The sequence below is a fragment of the Oncorhynchus nerka genome, linkage group LG24 (genome assembly GCF_034236695.1).
Source record: "Oncorhynchus nerka isolate Pitt River linkage group LG24, Oner_Uvic_2.0, whole genome shotgun sequence".
In the NCBI taxonomy this organism is placed as follows: Eukaryota; Metazoa; Chordata; class Actinopteri; order Salmoniformes; family Salmonidae; genus Oncorhynchus; species Oncorhynchus nerka.
Genome location: NC_088419.1, coordinates 31471902 through 31487963, shown reverse-complemented (window position 1 = coordinate 31487963; position 16062 = coordinate 31471902). Strand labels below are relative to the sequence as shown.

General features: G+C 43.8%; 1 protein-coding gene across 1 annotated transcript in view; it reads right to left on the bottom strand.

The window, feature by feature from the left end:
• LOC115107854 (disheveled-associated activator of morphogenesis 1-like) overlaps window positions 1-16062 on the bottom strand; it is a 119821-nt gene that overhangs the window by 16022 nt on the left and 87737 nt on the right. The window contains 14 exon segments of the mRNA XM_029631543.2: window positions 6649-6749; window positions 7555-7584; window positions 8833-8940; window positions 9526-9729; window positions 9732-9818; window positions 10084-10271; window positions 10938-10996; window positions 11410-11548; window positions 12119-12236; window positions 12328-12394; window positions 12502-12605; window positions 12756-12866; window positions 13526-13859; window positions 15074-15168. Of these exon segments, the coding sequence (XP_029487403.2) occupies window positions 6649-6749; window positions 7555-7584; window positions 8833-8940; window positions 9526-9729; window positions 9732-9818; window positions 10084-10271; window positions 10938-10996; window positions 11410-11548; window positions 12119-12236; window positions 12328-12394; window positions 12502-12605; window positions 12756-12866; window positions 13526-13859; window positions 15074-15168 (1745 nt within the window).

Below are 16062 nucleotides of genomic sequence, written 5' to 3'. Positions count from 1 at the left end.
ATTGGTATTTGTTGATTAATTTACTTCTACCTGATGCCTGTTGTTTGATTAGGGAAAATGCTAATTTGCAAAACTTGCTAACGTTAGTTAAACTGCTTTTAAACTCAGGAGCACATAGGCTTCCACCATGGGCAACAAAAAAAGTCTAGCTTCTATTTCAATGTAATCCAAATATGTTCGACTCACAGCTAGTTTATCCAGTGACCACCGCATTTAGAAGGATAGCTAGACTGAAATGTAGCTAGCTAACATGCGGGCTCACTGATATGCAGTAGCCAAATAGCTAGCTAGACTAGTAATGTGACGTTCGGCTCTTATTTTTTTAATATACTGATTTCAGTAATCTTCTACTGATTGCTGATTTCAGTAATCTTTCGACTCGTTTCGTTCATTTGAGTCAATAATGCCCAGAGCACGCAAGATCCCCCTACTGGCAAACAATGAACTGAAAACTCAAAATAATGTTGTTCACCATAAGGGGTTTATTAGTGCTGTCATTTGAGACAGACTTGTAAAAGTGTGCTTAAAACAATGTACATTTGTTGCTTGCTAGGCATACAAATACGATTATTTCTTGATACATTTGAAACGAGGTCTAGTTGGGGTTGCAACCGGGCTAGATTGGCGGAATGCATTGCTTGCGGTGAGGGTGATAAGCACATTATCGTTCGCGAACTGCAGCACCTCAAACGATTTGTTCTCAAATTCCATTTTGTTGAGTAGACTATGTGCATGTGTTGGTAATACAAAGCTCTGTCCATAACATTCAATAATCAATTAATGCCATTTATTCTAGCACAAAGAACAATATTTTATTTTCTTCGCTGCCTGCAGCATGATGTATTTTGGTTGTTGTTCGGAGCATGTTTCCGGAGCGACATGTATTAATCCCGAAGGAGTCATTTCGGCCAGCAGGTTAAACAAACTGCAAAATGAACAACTCACTCAAAAATAACGATTTTACGAACGGCACATCACTGCCAGACTCAAGAGCTCATGGGGTACACATTAGCCAACAGGTTCAACACAGGCAGCAATAACTAGCGGCTACTTCAACTCGTTGTTAGTTCATCCACTGACCACCACATTTAAGAGCATAGCTAATTACAGAAATATAGCTATTCAGCTAGCTAACTTACTGGCCAGGCAGTAGCCACTAACTCATTGTGAATGCATATGTGTCACGTTCTGACCTTTATTTCCTTTGTTTTGTATTTATTTTAGTATGGTCAGGGCGTGAGTTGGGAGGGCAGTCTGTTTGTTTTTCTATGTTTCGGCCTAGTATGGTTCTCAATCAGAGGCAGGTGTCATTAGTTGTCTCTGATTGAGAATCATACTTAGGTAGCCTGGGTTTCACTGTGTGTTTGTGGGTGATTGTTCCTGTCTCTGTGTTTTGCACCAGATAGGGCTGTTTATGGTTTTCCACGTTTATTGTTTTGTAGTGTTCGTGTTTATCTTTTTTTATTAAACATGAATCAATATAACCACGCTGCGTTTTGGTCCGCCTCTACTTCACCACAGGAATACCGTTACAATATGACCTATTCTTTGATACTTGTGGGTTAACTTGGTCATATCATGAAACACATACCAGACAGTTTGTGGAAATATAAAAGTAACGTGATCTTTTTTGTTTGTTTTTACAATGCAATGATCGGACAGTGAAACAAAAATAGATTGGTAAGCTACAGGCTTTTATTTATTTCCCAATTAATTTGGTCATTAAACTGAAGCTGGGTTTCACACGTTTTTTTGTCGGTACTAACTGCTCATGCCGGCGGCAAAATCCAGCTAAACAAACGGGTCTGTTGCGCCTTTGTGTAATTTCACGCACTCAAGGCTCAACCAAATCACCTGACGGGTTCTATGTCGAGAGTCAAGAATATCCATACTATCATGTATATTCATAACCAGAAGAAGAGGAAAGGCAGAGAGTGGGGAAATAGGAAGTCCAGGAATCAGGACCAGAGCACTTTCAATGTCAAAGAGAACCTGCCTTGGCAGACAGCACATTGTCGCTTGAGAACAGAACACTTATATAAACTCCATTGCTGAAATCGTACCTGCCCCTGCTATTTTAGACCAAACACAAAAGTATTTTTTTATTTTTTATTTAACTAGGCAAGAACACATTGTTATTTACAATGACGGCTTAGGAACACTGGGTTAACTGCCTTGTTCCTGGGCAGAATGACAGAATTTTACCATGTCAGCTCGGGGATTCGATCTAGCAACCTTTCCAACGCTCTAACCACGAGGCTACCTACCGCCCCTTATTATTATAATATGGTTGTTGCTAAGCAGGCCATTTAATCCCCGGGACTCCAACAGGAGTGTACATGCAAGTTCAATAAAGAAACAGACCTTGTTCAGGACCCTGTCTTTCAAAGATAATTTGTAAAAATTCAAATAACTTCACAGATCTTCGTTGTAAAGGGTTTAAACACTGTTACCCATATTTGTTCAATGAACCATAAACAATTAATGAACATGCACCTGTGGAACGGTCATTAAGACACTAACAGCTTACAGACGGTAGGCAATTAAGGTCACAGTTATGAAAACTTAGGACACTAAAGAGGCCTGAAAAACACCAAAAGAAAGATGCCCAGGGTCGCTGCTCATCTGTGTGAACGTGCCTTAGGCATGCAGACTGCAGATGTGGCCAGGGCAATAAATTGCAATGTCCGTACTGTGAGACGCCTAAGACAGCGCTACAAGGAGACAGGACGGACAGCTGATCGTCCTCACAGTGGCAGACCATGTGTAACAATGTGTAACAACACCTGCACATGATCGGTACATCCGAACAACACACCTGCGGGACAGGTACAGGATGGCAACAACAGCTGCCCGAGTTACACTAGGAACGCACAATCCCTCCATCAGTGCTCAGACTGTCCGCAATAGGCTGAGAGGCTGGACAGAGGCCTTGTAGGCCTGTTGTAAGGCAGGTCCTCACCAGACAACACCGGCAACAACGTCGCCTATGGACATAAACCCACCATCACTGGACCAGACAGGACTGGCAAAAAGTGCTCTTCACTGATGAGTCGCAGTGTTGTTTAACCAGGGGTGATTGTCGGATTCTCATTTATCGTCGAAGGAATGAGCGTTACACCGAGACCTGTACTCTGGAGCGGGATAGATTTGGAAGTGGAGGATCCGTCATGGTTTGGGGCGGTGTGTCACAGCATCATCGGACTGAGCTTGCTGTCATTGCAGGCAATCTCAACGCTGTGCGTTACAGGCAAGACATCCTCCTCCCTCATGTGGTACCCTTCCTACAGGCTCATCCTGACATGACCCTCCAGCATGACAATGCCACCAGCCATACTGCTCGTTTTGTGCGCGATTTCCTGCAAGACAGGGATGTTAGTGCTCTGCCATGGCCAGCGAAGAGCCCGGATCTCAATCCCATTGAGCAGGTCTGGGACCTGTTGGATCGGAAGGTGAGGGCTAGGGCCATTCCTCCCAGAAAGGGTAACATCTCACAGCAAGAACTGGCAAATCTGGTGCAATCCATGAGGAGGAGATCTACTGCAGTACTTAATGCAGCTGGTGGCCACACCAGATATTGACTGTTACTTTTGATTTTGACATCCCCTTTGTTCAGGGACACATTATTCAATTTCTGTTAGTTACATCTCTGTGGAACTTGTTCAGTTTATGTCAGTTGTTGAATCTTATGTTCATTCAAATATTTACACGTTAAGTATGCTGTAAATAAATGCAGTTGACAGTGAGAGGACTTTTTTTTTTTTTTGTCGACTCTGTAATGCCAAACTCCAAAAATCTATTTATGTAGATCTGTTAAGAGCAAAATGACATTGTATTTTCTAAAATATAATTCTACTTGTCCTAAATCAAATCAAATGTATGTCACATACTGTCAGTACAAGAAGTAGTGGGTGGAGGAGTCAAGCGCAGAGAGCAGGGTAGTAGATACGTGGATAGTTTATTCCCAAAGCAACATTGTCGGTCAACGCCACACACACGGGCGCTAAAAGACCCAGTCCAAAACAACAGGACGAAACGGTTCAGGAAAAAATAACATCCACAGAAATCACAAACCAAATAACAGAAAACAAGCCCGCACAAAAGCCGGCGGGCCTACCAGGTTTAAATAGGCCAAAACCTAAACAAGAAACAGGTGCAACTAATCAGACAACACTAAATGAAGCAGAAAAGGGGATCGGTGGCAGCTAGTAGGCCGGCGACGACGACCGCCGCCCAGACAGGAAGAGGCACCATCTTCCGAATTTCTTCAGCCTCCTGAGGTTGAAGAGGCGCTGCTGCGCCTTCTTCACGACGCGGTCTGTGTGGGTGGACCAATTCAGTTTGTCCGTGATGTGTACGCCGAGGAACTTAAAACTTACTACCCTCTCCACTACTGTCCCGTCGATGTGGATAGGGGGGTGCTCCCTCTGCTGTTTCCTGAAATCCACAATCATCTCCTTTGTTTTGTTGACGTTGAGTGTGAGGTTATTTTCCTGACACCACACTCCGAGGGCCCTCACCTCCTCCCTGTAGGCCGTCTCGTCGTTGTTGGTAATCAAGCCTACCACTGTAGTGTCATCCGCAAACTTGATGATTGAGTTGGAGGCGTGCATGGCCACGCAGTCGTGGGTGAACAGGGAGTACAGGAGAGGGCTCAGAACGCACCCTTGTGGGGCCCCAGTGTTGAGGATCAACCTATTTGGGCGGTAAGCAAATTGGAGTGGGTCTAGGGTGTCAGGTAGGGTGGAGGTGATATGGTCCTTGACTAGTCTCTCAAAGCACTTCATGATGACGGAAGTGAGTGCTACGGGGCGGTAGTCGTTTAGCTCAGTTACCTTAGCTTTCTTGGGAACAGGGACAATGGTGGCCCTCTTGAAGCATGTGGGAACAGCAGACCGGGATAAGGATTGATTGAATATGTCCGTAAACACACCAGCCAGCTGATCTGCGCATGCTCTGAGGACGCGGCTGGGGATGCCGTCTGGGCCTGCAGCCTTGCGAGGGTTAACACGTTTAAGTGTTTTACTCACGTCGGCTGCAGTGAAGGAGAGTTCGCAGGTTTTGGTAGCGGGCCGTGTCAGTGGCACTGTATTGTCCTCAAAGCGGGCAAAAAAGTGATTTAGTCTGCCTGGGAGCAAGACATCCTGGTCCGTGACTGGGCTGGATTTCTTCTTGTAGTCCGTAATTGACTGTAGACCCTGCCACATACCTCTTGTGTCTGAGTCGTTGAATTGCGACTCTACTTTGTCTCTATACTGACGCTTAGCTTGTTTGATTGCCTTACAGAGGGAATAGCAACACTGTTTGTTTCCGGTCACCTTGCCCTGATTAAGTTGGGATCCTACGATCAACTCTACTTCTATTCTAAAATCACACCTTTTCAATACATTGTTAGAAGTGGTCTAAGCTCCCACATAGAGAGTCAATTATTGACCGGAGTTCATGACCAGGAAAACTAAAATCACAACCATCTCTCCTCCTGAGCTAAACCATTACTCTTGCATCACAACTGAATGGGTCCTCCTCCACCAAACTCTTAATAAAATCGACCTTGATGTGGGACAAACAGATTTGAACACCCAAAAAGGAAGCCTTAGAAGTAGTGGGTTCCATTTTGGCTTGTTTCGTGGTCATTTTGAGTCAGATTGGTCTTGATTAAATTAAAAGTTCCCCTCTGTGTGAATATGTGTGGCTTACTAATGATACCAGACCACATTAAATTATTGAGAAATCACAGCAGCTCTGCTAACGGAGAGTTGTTTCAGTCAAGTTTTGAGAGCCAGGAATTTGTCTCCATGTAACGTCTACTGTCAATATATTTGAAAAACAATGGACATACATATCACCTTGAATGTCTGTCTGCCGCACACATTTGTATTTTTATGTAGCTTCTGCTCACCCTCCTGCTTCTCTCTTTTACGCACCTTCTTCTGAACCCTCAACCAATTTGACTGACATGATGTAGCCTACGTCTCTGAACTGATTTTTGTTTTAAACAAAGCGAATTAAAAAAAAGAACAAATGTTTACATATATTTTGTAGGCTAATTTTATCTGTTGCAATTTAGGATTTTGCAGTAGCACAAGCATGACTCCTTCTACACATTGCATTGGGGCAAAACAATCTGCCAACTAACCACACATTAGTGATGATGTAATCATCAATATGCTGCAATATTGTAGCATGTTTTTCAGGAAAAGTTTTTGTAGAACTTGAAACTTTCTCTGTAAAATGAACATTTATCAAAAGGGGGCTTTGGCTGAGAGTTTCCGTTTCGGGGGGTGGAGACTTTGCTAGTCTCATTAGTATCTTCTCTCATACATATTCCCTCATACCTAAATCGACCATCTGACGCAATTACGCAATAGTTTAGTTCCGGATTCTCAAGACTAGCCTTGTGTAAAGAAAGAGAGAATGTTTTGATTATGAGATAAAGTCCCATGATTCACTGGAGCCTGCATTGAAAGAGAAGAATGACACAAAGAAGAAAGCCTACTCACTGACATCAGGATCAAATCATAATTAGACAAAAAGTATTTCCCATCAACAGCATATGACATTGCAGTGCTAATATGTTACTCTCATCAGAACAGGAAATGACCTTAATAGCATGGCCCAGTTTCTGACTGCCAGTATTCACACACTCACCGCAACAGGAGGATATTACAGTTCTGGGCTCGGCGGCCATCGATGACCGAGAGCTCCTTGACCTTCTTGGAGCTCAAGGAGTCCGAATCCTCACTCTCTTTCTGTGGAGAGTCGTTCAGAGGAGAGGCATTTCAGAATGGTAGGTATCTGAACTAGGAGCAACAGGAGGAATACATTACACACATACATAAAAAGTAAAGAAAGACAAACGCACAGATACGAGACACAAACTTATGAAGACAGACAAGAAAAACAAGCGAATACATGGAGGAATACAGACACAGGCACCTACGTGTGCGAACACAGTAACAGACACAGGCACCTACGTGTGCGAACACAGTAACAGACACAGACACCTACGTGTGCGAACACAGTAACAGACACAGACACCTACGTGTGCGAACACAGTAACAGACACAGGCACCTACGTGTGCGAACACAGTAACAGACACAGACACCTACGTGTGCGAACACAGTAACAGACACAGGCACCTACGTGTGCGAACACAGTAACAGACACAGGCACCTACGTGTGCGAACACATTAACAGACACAGACATACACTACATTTAAAAAAGACAAGTTGCATTAAGAGTGAATGGACATTCTCATGAAGAGGGGTTGGGATTTTTTTTGACATACTTTAAAATAAGAGGGTATTTCCTTCACAGGAAAAAAAGAACCGTTTCTAAGCCTAAACTACTGCAATGTACAAAAGGATGTTGTTGATTTATGGAAACCATAAGCTATAATTATTTCTTCATGTGTCTACTGAAGATATATATATTTTCAAGAGGATGAAGATGTCAAGAGGATAAGATAAGGAAAGCAAAATGTTCTAAATGATAGAAGAGGAGGATGAAAAAAGTGCCACACCATTTTGGGTGTGGAAATGAATGAACTCACCTGTTTGCTGTTATTGACCATAAAGAAGTCCTAGAACGCAGGCAAGAAGCAAGGAAGATGTGGGCACTCGTTATAATGATAGCGCAGTTGGGTGAATCCAGGCCAAAACAAACAAACAAATAGAAACAAGCTCATACGGGACATCAGTGATGAGTGAAGTGGGAGTGTGACTGGCCTAGGCAAGCAAAGGCTGATGGGCCATAAGAGATGGGTGTCGTATGGGGGCTGGGGAATTGCCAAATGTATGTGTGTTTGCGTGCATGCGTGTGAGCTGATCATGAGGTGCGGGTGTTAGCGTGAGTCACAGGCAAAACAAATGTGGCAACATTGGAGTCAGTTGAGCATGATACGTTTGTCATAATGTTCATTTAGACCAGGGATGTCAAAATGTTAAGGCAAATGTGAGAGCGGCCTCATCTACAACAGATCCTTAACTATGAATTCACTGATGTTATTAGATTTTTTTTTTAAACTACATTCAAATAAAACATTTTCAAACATGCAAAGAAACTAGCGAAGGGGAGGCCATATTAAATCAGATGTTGGGCCTCATTGCTTGACACCCCTGATTTAAATAGCGCAGAATGAAAACCTAGGCTACATTGTGACTAAATCTCTTGCATTGGTATGATCAAGGTGAACTCAAGCAGATTTGCATTCCATACAGAGGGCCATTGAGTAGTGAGATAAGAGCTATTCCCTGTGTTTGTGGCTTATGTGCTAACTAGCTGATGCTTTTAGTAGCCCTGGGTCCAATTTCGTCAAGACAATGTCTGCAAATGTTTGTTAACACAAAAGTCCCTATGTTTCCCCTGACGACAATATGGTGATCTGTTCATCCCACAAACATCAGAGTGTTGTGGTATTAGGTAATACTAAGCTGCAGGCACTAAAGGCCAAACTCAATCTTTACGTGTCTGATGATCTTGAAGATCTTTTACATTGATACTCTAGCATCATAAAAAGTTTATGACAGTGTACGCTAAGTAGTCAGTGCTCTTTTGTATTTCTGTTATTCATACATGCAAGGCTTTTATGTTATTTAGTAGTGCCAAATGCCAGTAAACTGCACACTAGCCAAACAATATGGTATTACTCTACATTTGTGAGATGGCAAATAATCAGCATGAGTGAAGTCATGTTTTGTATTGGTGATTTATCTATAACGAGAAGGGAATAAGTAGAAAAAGGGTGGAGGATGGATACATGTTGGTGGCTCTATAAAACTGTTCTCTTCATCAGCAGGACCAGCGTGAACACTTGGCCGTAGTACAGTACCTGTTGCCTCTGGTAGGCGGAGAAGGTCTTCTCAATGTCCTCCAGGTCGAGGATTTTGAAAACCTTCCCGTCGTCCACTTCTGTCCATACAGTGCCCTCCAACTTATTCTGGGATGGAGAGTGGGATAATTCTATTTACATTTTTTGAGGTGGTGCTTTCAGAAGGGTCAGGGTCAATTCCATTCCAATTCAACGAAATAAACTGAAATTCCAAGCAAAGAGGAACATTTCAGTTCACCTCCTGAAATGACTGATTTGAGATGGAATTGACCCCAACCCTGGCTTTCAGTATCCTCATTATGTTCTGTAAGCAATCTCCAGCAGCCATAGTTCAATCACCAAGGCTGGTTCCCCATTCTAAGTGCACTTGAATAACTGGGGGGAAAAAAGTAACATTCTCCCTAACTAAACTGAAACTTTCAGGGATCAAAATATTGTCTGCAGGTTTTACAGACTAACATTTCCCTGTCGCTATCAATGATGACAAAGAGGAGGTCAAATTGACTCTGTAGGGAATTACCGGGGTCATGTTCTTTAGGGCACGCAACAGAAACTGTTTTAAAACGTTTTGCAAAGGAACAGAAACGAGTGTTCCTTATTGGACAAGTCTAGGTAGTCTCTCCCTGTTTCAGTCCGTTGACTTCTGTTTGATCTCTTATGAACATGACCCTGTTCAAACCCATGCACTCTCACCTCAGCCAGCTTGGCCCAGTTGAAAGATTTGAGTGGGTTGGATGGCTGGGGGATGTTCTTCTTCTTGAGAGTGGACCCCAGGGGTGCCCCAGGGGGAGGAGGTATCCCTCCCATGGGTGGCCGTCCAAAAGGAGGCGGGGGACCACCTGGAGGTGGGGGTGGTGGAGGGGGCATCATACCCCCTGGGGGTGGTGGGGGAGGAGCATTATGCCTCCTGGGGGAGGGGGTGGGAGAGGTCCACCAGGGGGGCCAGGGATGAAGGGGGGACCGCCTGGGACACTGGCGATCGGTCTCTGGAAATGTTGGGGGAAAATACACAGATAAAGACAATGCACCATCACTTATCTTAATGAATCGTATTTCAACCCTTAGCTTATCGTTCTCTTTCAATTTGATGTCGTAACATTGGTTGCATCAGAGACCCATGCAGTAATTTACTTTAGGCGCCTTCTATAATGTACGGTAAATCTAATAACAGTAAATGAATCTTGATGAAACATACATCTACATGAATCTACATTAAGTGTACAAGTCTGAAGGAGTTGAGGGGTGACTTACAGAGCTGAGGTCGTGGAGCTGGAGAGAGAGGTCAGCCACTTGCTGCTTGACTGCCTTGTGCTCGGTGCTCTCCTTCTCTAGCTTCTCCTTCATCTTGTTGAGGGTCTGCATCATGTCCTCCTTCTCCTGGGTCTTGGCGTCACACTCGCGCTCCTTCTTCTCAAACTTCTGCTGGAGCTCGTGGTGCTCTGCCCGATGGGGTTGGAGGTTATGTTGTGAGTGTGAACAGGTTCGGTTCAACTCAATTCAATTAGGACATTTGGATATCACCAATTCCTTTCTATGATCATTTTCTAATCATTTCCTGAGTTGACCGTGTTGAAATGTTAAATCACAATCTTTGTTGCGATCAACCCATGGGACCACAGGGTGGCTCAGAAGATGGTTGTCTGCTGTTATTTCTGATAGATCTAACATGGGCAGGGTAACATATGGGCCAATAGTAGGCAGTGACTGGATCAATGTGCAACTGGTGAGGTAGAGGACTCTTCAAAGACTACAAATCCAATAGTGAGCTACAAGAGACACGAATACACAATAAAAAGTTCAAATCTTGTGTTGGTAGACCAGCAAGCAGCTATATTCATATCCACAGCAGTCCAATTCACCTGATAAGCATAAAGCTTGAACACATTCAGAGCTTCACAACTGTGTAGAACGGTACCATTTAATTGGCATCCTCTGAAAAACCATCCCTGCCAATTTGTATTATTTGTACATACTGAAAGTAGTCAATCCCTTCCATGTGAAGTGTAAATTACATGCTGTCGATGTCTTTGTGGTCTTTTTAAAAACGTGCAATAGAGCCAAAGGGCAGTGTTTCACAAAGAAGCAACTCAAAACATGAAACTGACCTTTTCGCATTTTCTCCGCCTGCTCTTTCCACTGCTTGACCTCATTTTCATTGACCAGCCTGTAAGCAGAGACACACAAACAAAGTTACTGGAGGGTCCTCAATGAGAGCATTCTATGACTGATGCATTGACTTATGTGAAAGGCAACATGCAAACTATCAATCCTGTGGAAATGGAGCTGAGCTCATTGCTATTATGGGAATTAAAATACAGTTTTCATACTGAAGCAGTGCAGACTAACAGATTTTAAATACATTTTATAAGAAGCCTCCAAGGGACTGAGGTTCCCTACAGTATTGAAGTATTGATTGGAGGGTCAGTTTGGAAATGATTTCATTTGACAGTTCAATTACGAATTTTCATGTCTTTCCTAGGCCTATATCATCCCAGCTCATCCCAGTCAGTTGCGCTCGAGCAGGGCGTGCTCCCTCTCTCCCTCGTCATCTTAAGGGGTTACACAGAGAGCACTCACATCCGCACCACGTTCTTAACATTGAAGTTCTCAAGTGGCGTGACGTCGGGGTCGTGGCCTTTGTCGTTCTGCAGGACCATCTGCTGGACGATGCGGTCCAGCAGCAGCCAATACTGCACCGTGTTCCCACTCCTTTTATCTGGGGGGGGGGGGGACAGTGAGATCATCAAATACAGCCGTTACAGAGATGTCGTCGAGTAGAAGAGGCCTCTCTGCACAAGTAGATATTTAACTAAGGACAGAAAGAGGTTTCCACAATTGATTTATACATAGTGTGGCTAGACGGCAAGATGCCATCTTGGTTTGCTGACAAATCGTCATACAGATAAAAATGAATTCAAAGTGCACAGACACATGCACACCCACACACCTGCACCCCCACACACACGCACAGCTAGCAGGAAGAAGACAGCGGGTCAGCTCTACTGGAATCATGAGGTTGGCTGGCACCTTAATTGGGGAGGACGGGCTCGTGGTAATGGCCGGAGCAGAACACGTGGAATGGTAGAAAATACATCAAACATATGGTTTCCATGTGTTTGATGCCATTTCATTCGCTCCATTCCAGCCATTATTATGAGGCATCCTCCCCTCAGCAGCCTCCACTGACAGGAATAGGGAAACACAATATTCTGGGCAACTATCAAAGATTCTTACTGACCGGGGTCAACATTAGCAGCAGGTCAGGAATGCGGCAGGGAGCACTTACGAGGCATGAGGAGACAGTGGTGCAGGACGGAGATAAAGTGAGGGTATGCGTCAGTGTGGTTCATCTTCTTCCGGATGAGGTCAAATACCTGGGAAGCACTTTTAGTGTCTATGTGCACCTGGGAACAGAGAACACGTTGACAAGTCACAGTCCTTATCATGCACAACCGACGATGGAATTCAGGAATGAAACCAGAAGTTTTTACTTACCGACTCAAAACGTCGCGACATAGTTAACTCGTCCTCATTGCGCAGCATTTCAAAGTAATCCAAATGCCTGGGGGAGATGAAGTAAAATGAATAGGGGCATGTATAGTCAGAGATCAAGAGAGAAAAGGGACTCGTGTCACAATTCAGGTTAACGGGAACTGGGCTCCAACTCACCGGTCTAACGTGGAGTTGTCATGGGAGCGAAGTTTATCAATGACTGGCTGAATTCCGAGCATCAGGAACTCGTAACGGAGGTGGATGCGGAACTCTAAACTGGCCTGGGAACATAACAAGATGGAGGACCAAAAGTAGGTGTTAAATCAGATTGAGGTGCAGCACAAGTTCGATTGAAGAGAAAATCAAATTGAACTATGGTGCAAGTGTGGAGTTAGGAGACAAGCGATGCAGAGGTTGACGGCTAATTTTACCTCTCCGGCACCTTGGCTGAGGACAGCATTGATAAAGGACATGATGGCTGTCTTCAGGTTGACCTCATCCCGGTACCGACCCGTACTCCGGTCCAGATCATTCAGCAGGGTCTGGGTGGTGAAGGAGAGGAGATGACCACAGATATGGCTCGTCGTTCAGAGAGCAATCGTATTGTAGAGACAATTTATATTGCAGACACAAAGTTGCACAAACCATTGGAGCCAAACCACTTTAGCCAATGTAAAGCATTTACTGTTACAAATGGCCAGCCAATCAGGTTATTTGAATAAAGGGCGGATGTTTAAAGGAAATATTACATTATTCAAGCACTGAAATGAATACCTATAATTGGGTGTCAACTATACACTGAGTGTTCAAAACATTAGGAACACCTTCCTAATATAGAGTTGCACCCCCTTTTGCCCTCAGAAAAGCCTCAATTCACCAGGGCATGGACTCTACAAGGTGTCTAAAGTGTTCTACAGGGATGCTGGCCCATGTTGACTCCAATGTATCCCACAGTAGTGTCAAGTTGGTTGGTTGTTGTTTGGGTGGAGGACCATTCTTGATACACTAGGGAAACTGTTGAGTAGGAAAAACCCAGCAGCGTTGCAGTTCTTGACACAAACTGGTGCGCCTGGCACCTACTACCATACCCTTTTCAAAGTGTTACAATATTAAATGGTACTGAATGTTTATCCAATACAACTAAGGGGATCGGTTGCTAACGGTGACTAAAATATTAATTAATAACCCTCCCCTTGCCCACCTGGAAGCGCGTCCTCTCACAGGCGAAGCGCTGGTAGTGCAGCATGGCCTCCAGGATCTTCCGATGCCCGCCAGGCACAAGGCACACAGCGCCCATGATCTCCAGCACCGCCACCTTGGTCTTGACGTTCTCGGTGGCCAAACTCTGGGCGATGATGTTGATGCTTTCAGAGTGCGAGAGCACGTGGGCGCGCCCCTGGGAGTTGTTCATTAGGGCCTTGATGCAGCCGATGAGCGAGGTGTGGATCTGCGACTCGGTCGTCTCATAATCCATGGTCTTCAGGAAGTTGAGGATACAGGTCAGGCCATCTAGGTCAATGAACCTAGTCACAAACCTGAGGAAGGTCAAGTGGAAATGGGGATATCAATTTTAAAAAACTAAGTTAAAAGTGCAAGTGCCAGTTGCCAGTTGGAGGAAAGAGGCTACTCTATGGGATCTCATGTAGAATTTGTCATTACTTCCACTTGAAATAGGGTATAAAGACTACAATCCTAAGCACTGGAAATACCCAAAATAGTAATTAGGTCTAACATGCTGAGAAAATGGTCAACCTCTGTGAGTGTGTTATCAAAGTTGTTAAAAAACAAAGACCTGAAGAAATAAAAGGCCAGTAAGTGACCAAGTGCCACCATAACCCCTGGGGGTGAAATTCTGACACCTGATCTTCAGGTCGCACAGGGTCATTAAACGGTGCAACACACACTAATGTGAAAGAGACAAAAAAACATGCTACACACAATGCAGCCAGAGGGACACCATATGTTCAATCAGCAGATCAATCTGGGTCGTGTTCATTAGGCACCAAACGGAAGAAACAGACAAACAGGGAGGGGTCTACCTGGACTTGGCCAATAAGAAACACTCATCTTCATTTTCCATTTCAATACATTTTACGTTGCAATGAACGCTACCCAGGTTACTGCCCCACAGCAGTAAGTATGATTAACGACATAATAGGTGATTTGAATGAAAGATTAGGTGTTCTGGGAAGGACTGCCTGAAGCGTTAGAATAATAAAGCCTACTTTTATTAAGAGCAGTTACATAACTGCTCCACATAGCATTGGTACTGTAACTAGCGCAGCAGAGGGACCATATCATTTATGACATGTGTGACAATATCCAAGAGTGGTGTTCCAGCCTAGCCATCTACAGTACAGTGATGAATTACTGGGCCGCTGTTGTTCATTCTGCCCTGCATATACACTTCTATAGGTCTGTAACTCCAATGGCAATTACTCCCTGTAGGGCCCTGTTATTTCAGTTGTTGTAATTCAAAGCGCTGGTGTGCTATGAGTATATTCTATGAGAGTACAAAAAAAAATGAAGGAAGAGTGCATGGAAATAGAGAGAAGGGTGTGTGTGTGTGTCTGTGAGCGTTTGTATATGAAATTCATTTCAGAAAACAATCCTGTTCCCTCCTGTGTTTATTGGTAGCTACAGGTCATTTTTGAAGAGGATGTGTGTATATAAGTCTATTTAAATGAGTTTCTTTAGCGAGTGTATGCACCGTACAGTGAAGTGTATGGAAGTTTGAGAGCCAGGGCACCTCATGGGTTGCGTCCGCAAAGCAGTCTTCAGGCTCTCTATCGTTTTGTTCCTCTCCTCCTCATCTTCCTTCTCCAGGGCAAGGAGTGTCTTCCTCTGTGCAACATAAATATAGCGTCACCAAAGCTGTTAGAACATGTCAAATGCCGTGAATTTGTTAGACTGCTCCTTGAGCCAGGTGCTGTATTTTCAAGCCACACTAACTGTGAATAGTACCAATAGGAAACAGAGACAATAGAGCAAATGCATCCCGTGATATTGGCATGATACAGATTATCTGTAGTGCTCGACGTATGACATTCTGTGACAGCAACATTCCTGTTTAAGCATGATTCGGTTCATACATAAATACAAGAAAAACATTAAGTAAAACGTGAAGTAACAGGTCTTTCGTTATTTGGTTACATAAAAAGGTAGGAAAGTTGTACTGAACTGATGAAAGTATTTGTACTGTAAGTCATATTCAAAATCAATGTGTATAATTTATGTATTTAATTACTGGAAATCTTATAGACTGTGGCTTTAAAAGATACTATTTCTGACTGGAAAGTAATGTTTTGCTTTACGCTGTTTGCACATGTGCAGCTAAAAACCTATGCTGCTTATCAAGCGTATGGAACAGCTGGGGAACAAGCACCTGAAAGGGACTCCATGTTTGTATCCGATAACAAGCATCCCAGCATGTGCCAGCAATTTCTGTGTTCAGTGGCTTTTATTATAAATGAAGTGTAGTGGAGAACGTGCCATTCAGATAAAGGAGAAAGGTCTCGAATCTGTGCCAGGTTTTTGCTCGGCTGTTTGAATACAAAAGGAACAGTTCTAGATAGTTGAGTCGGCTGGATGTGTCTAGGCCTGAGGCATGTCTGTGCTAGATATTGCCTGTCTTTCTTTGGAACTTACCCAGAACCTCTTGCACCTGCCAAAACTGCAATAGTATTACCAAAAACATATCAACATAGCACGTGCCAGGAGTTAAAATGCTGACAATTG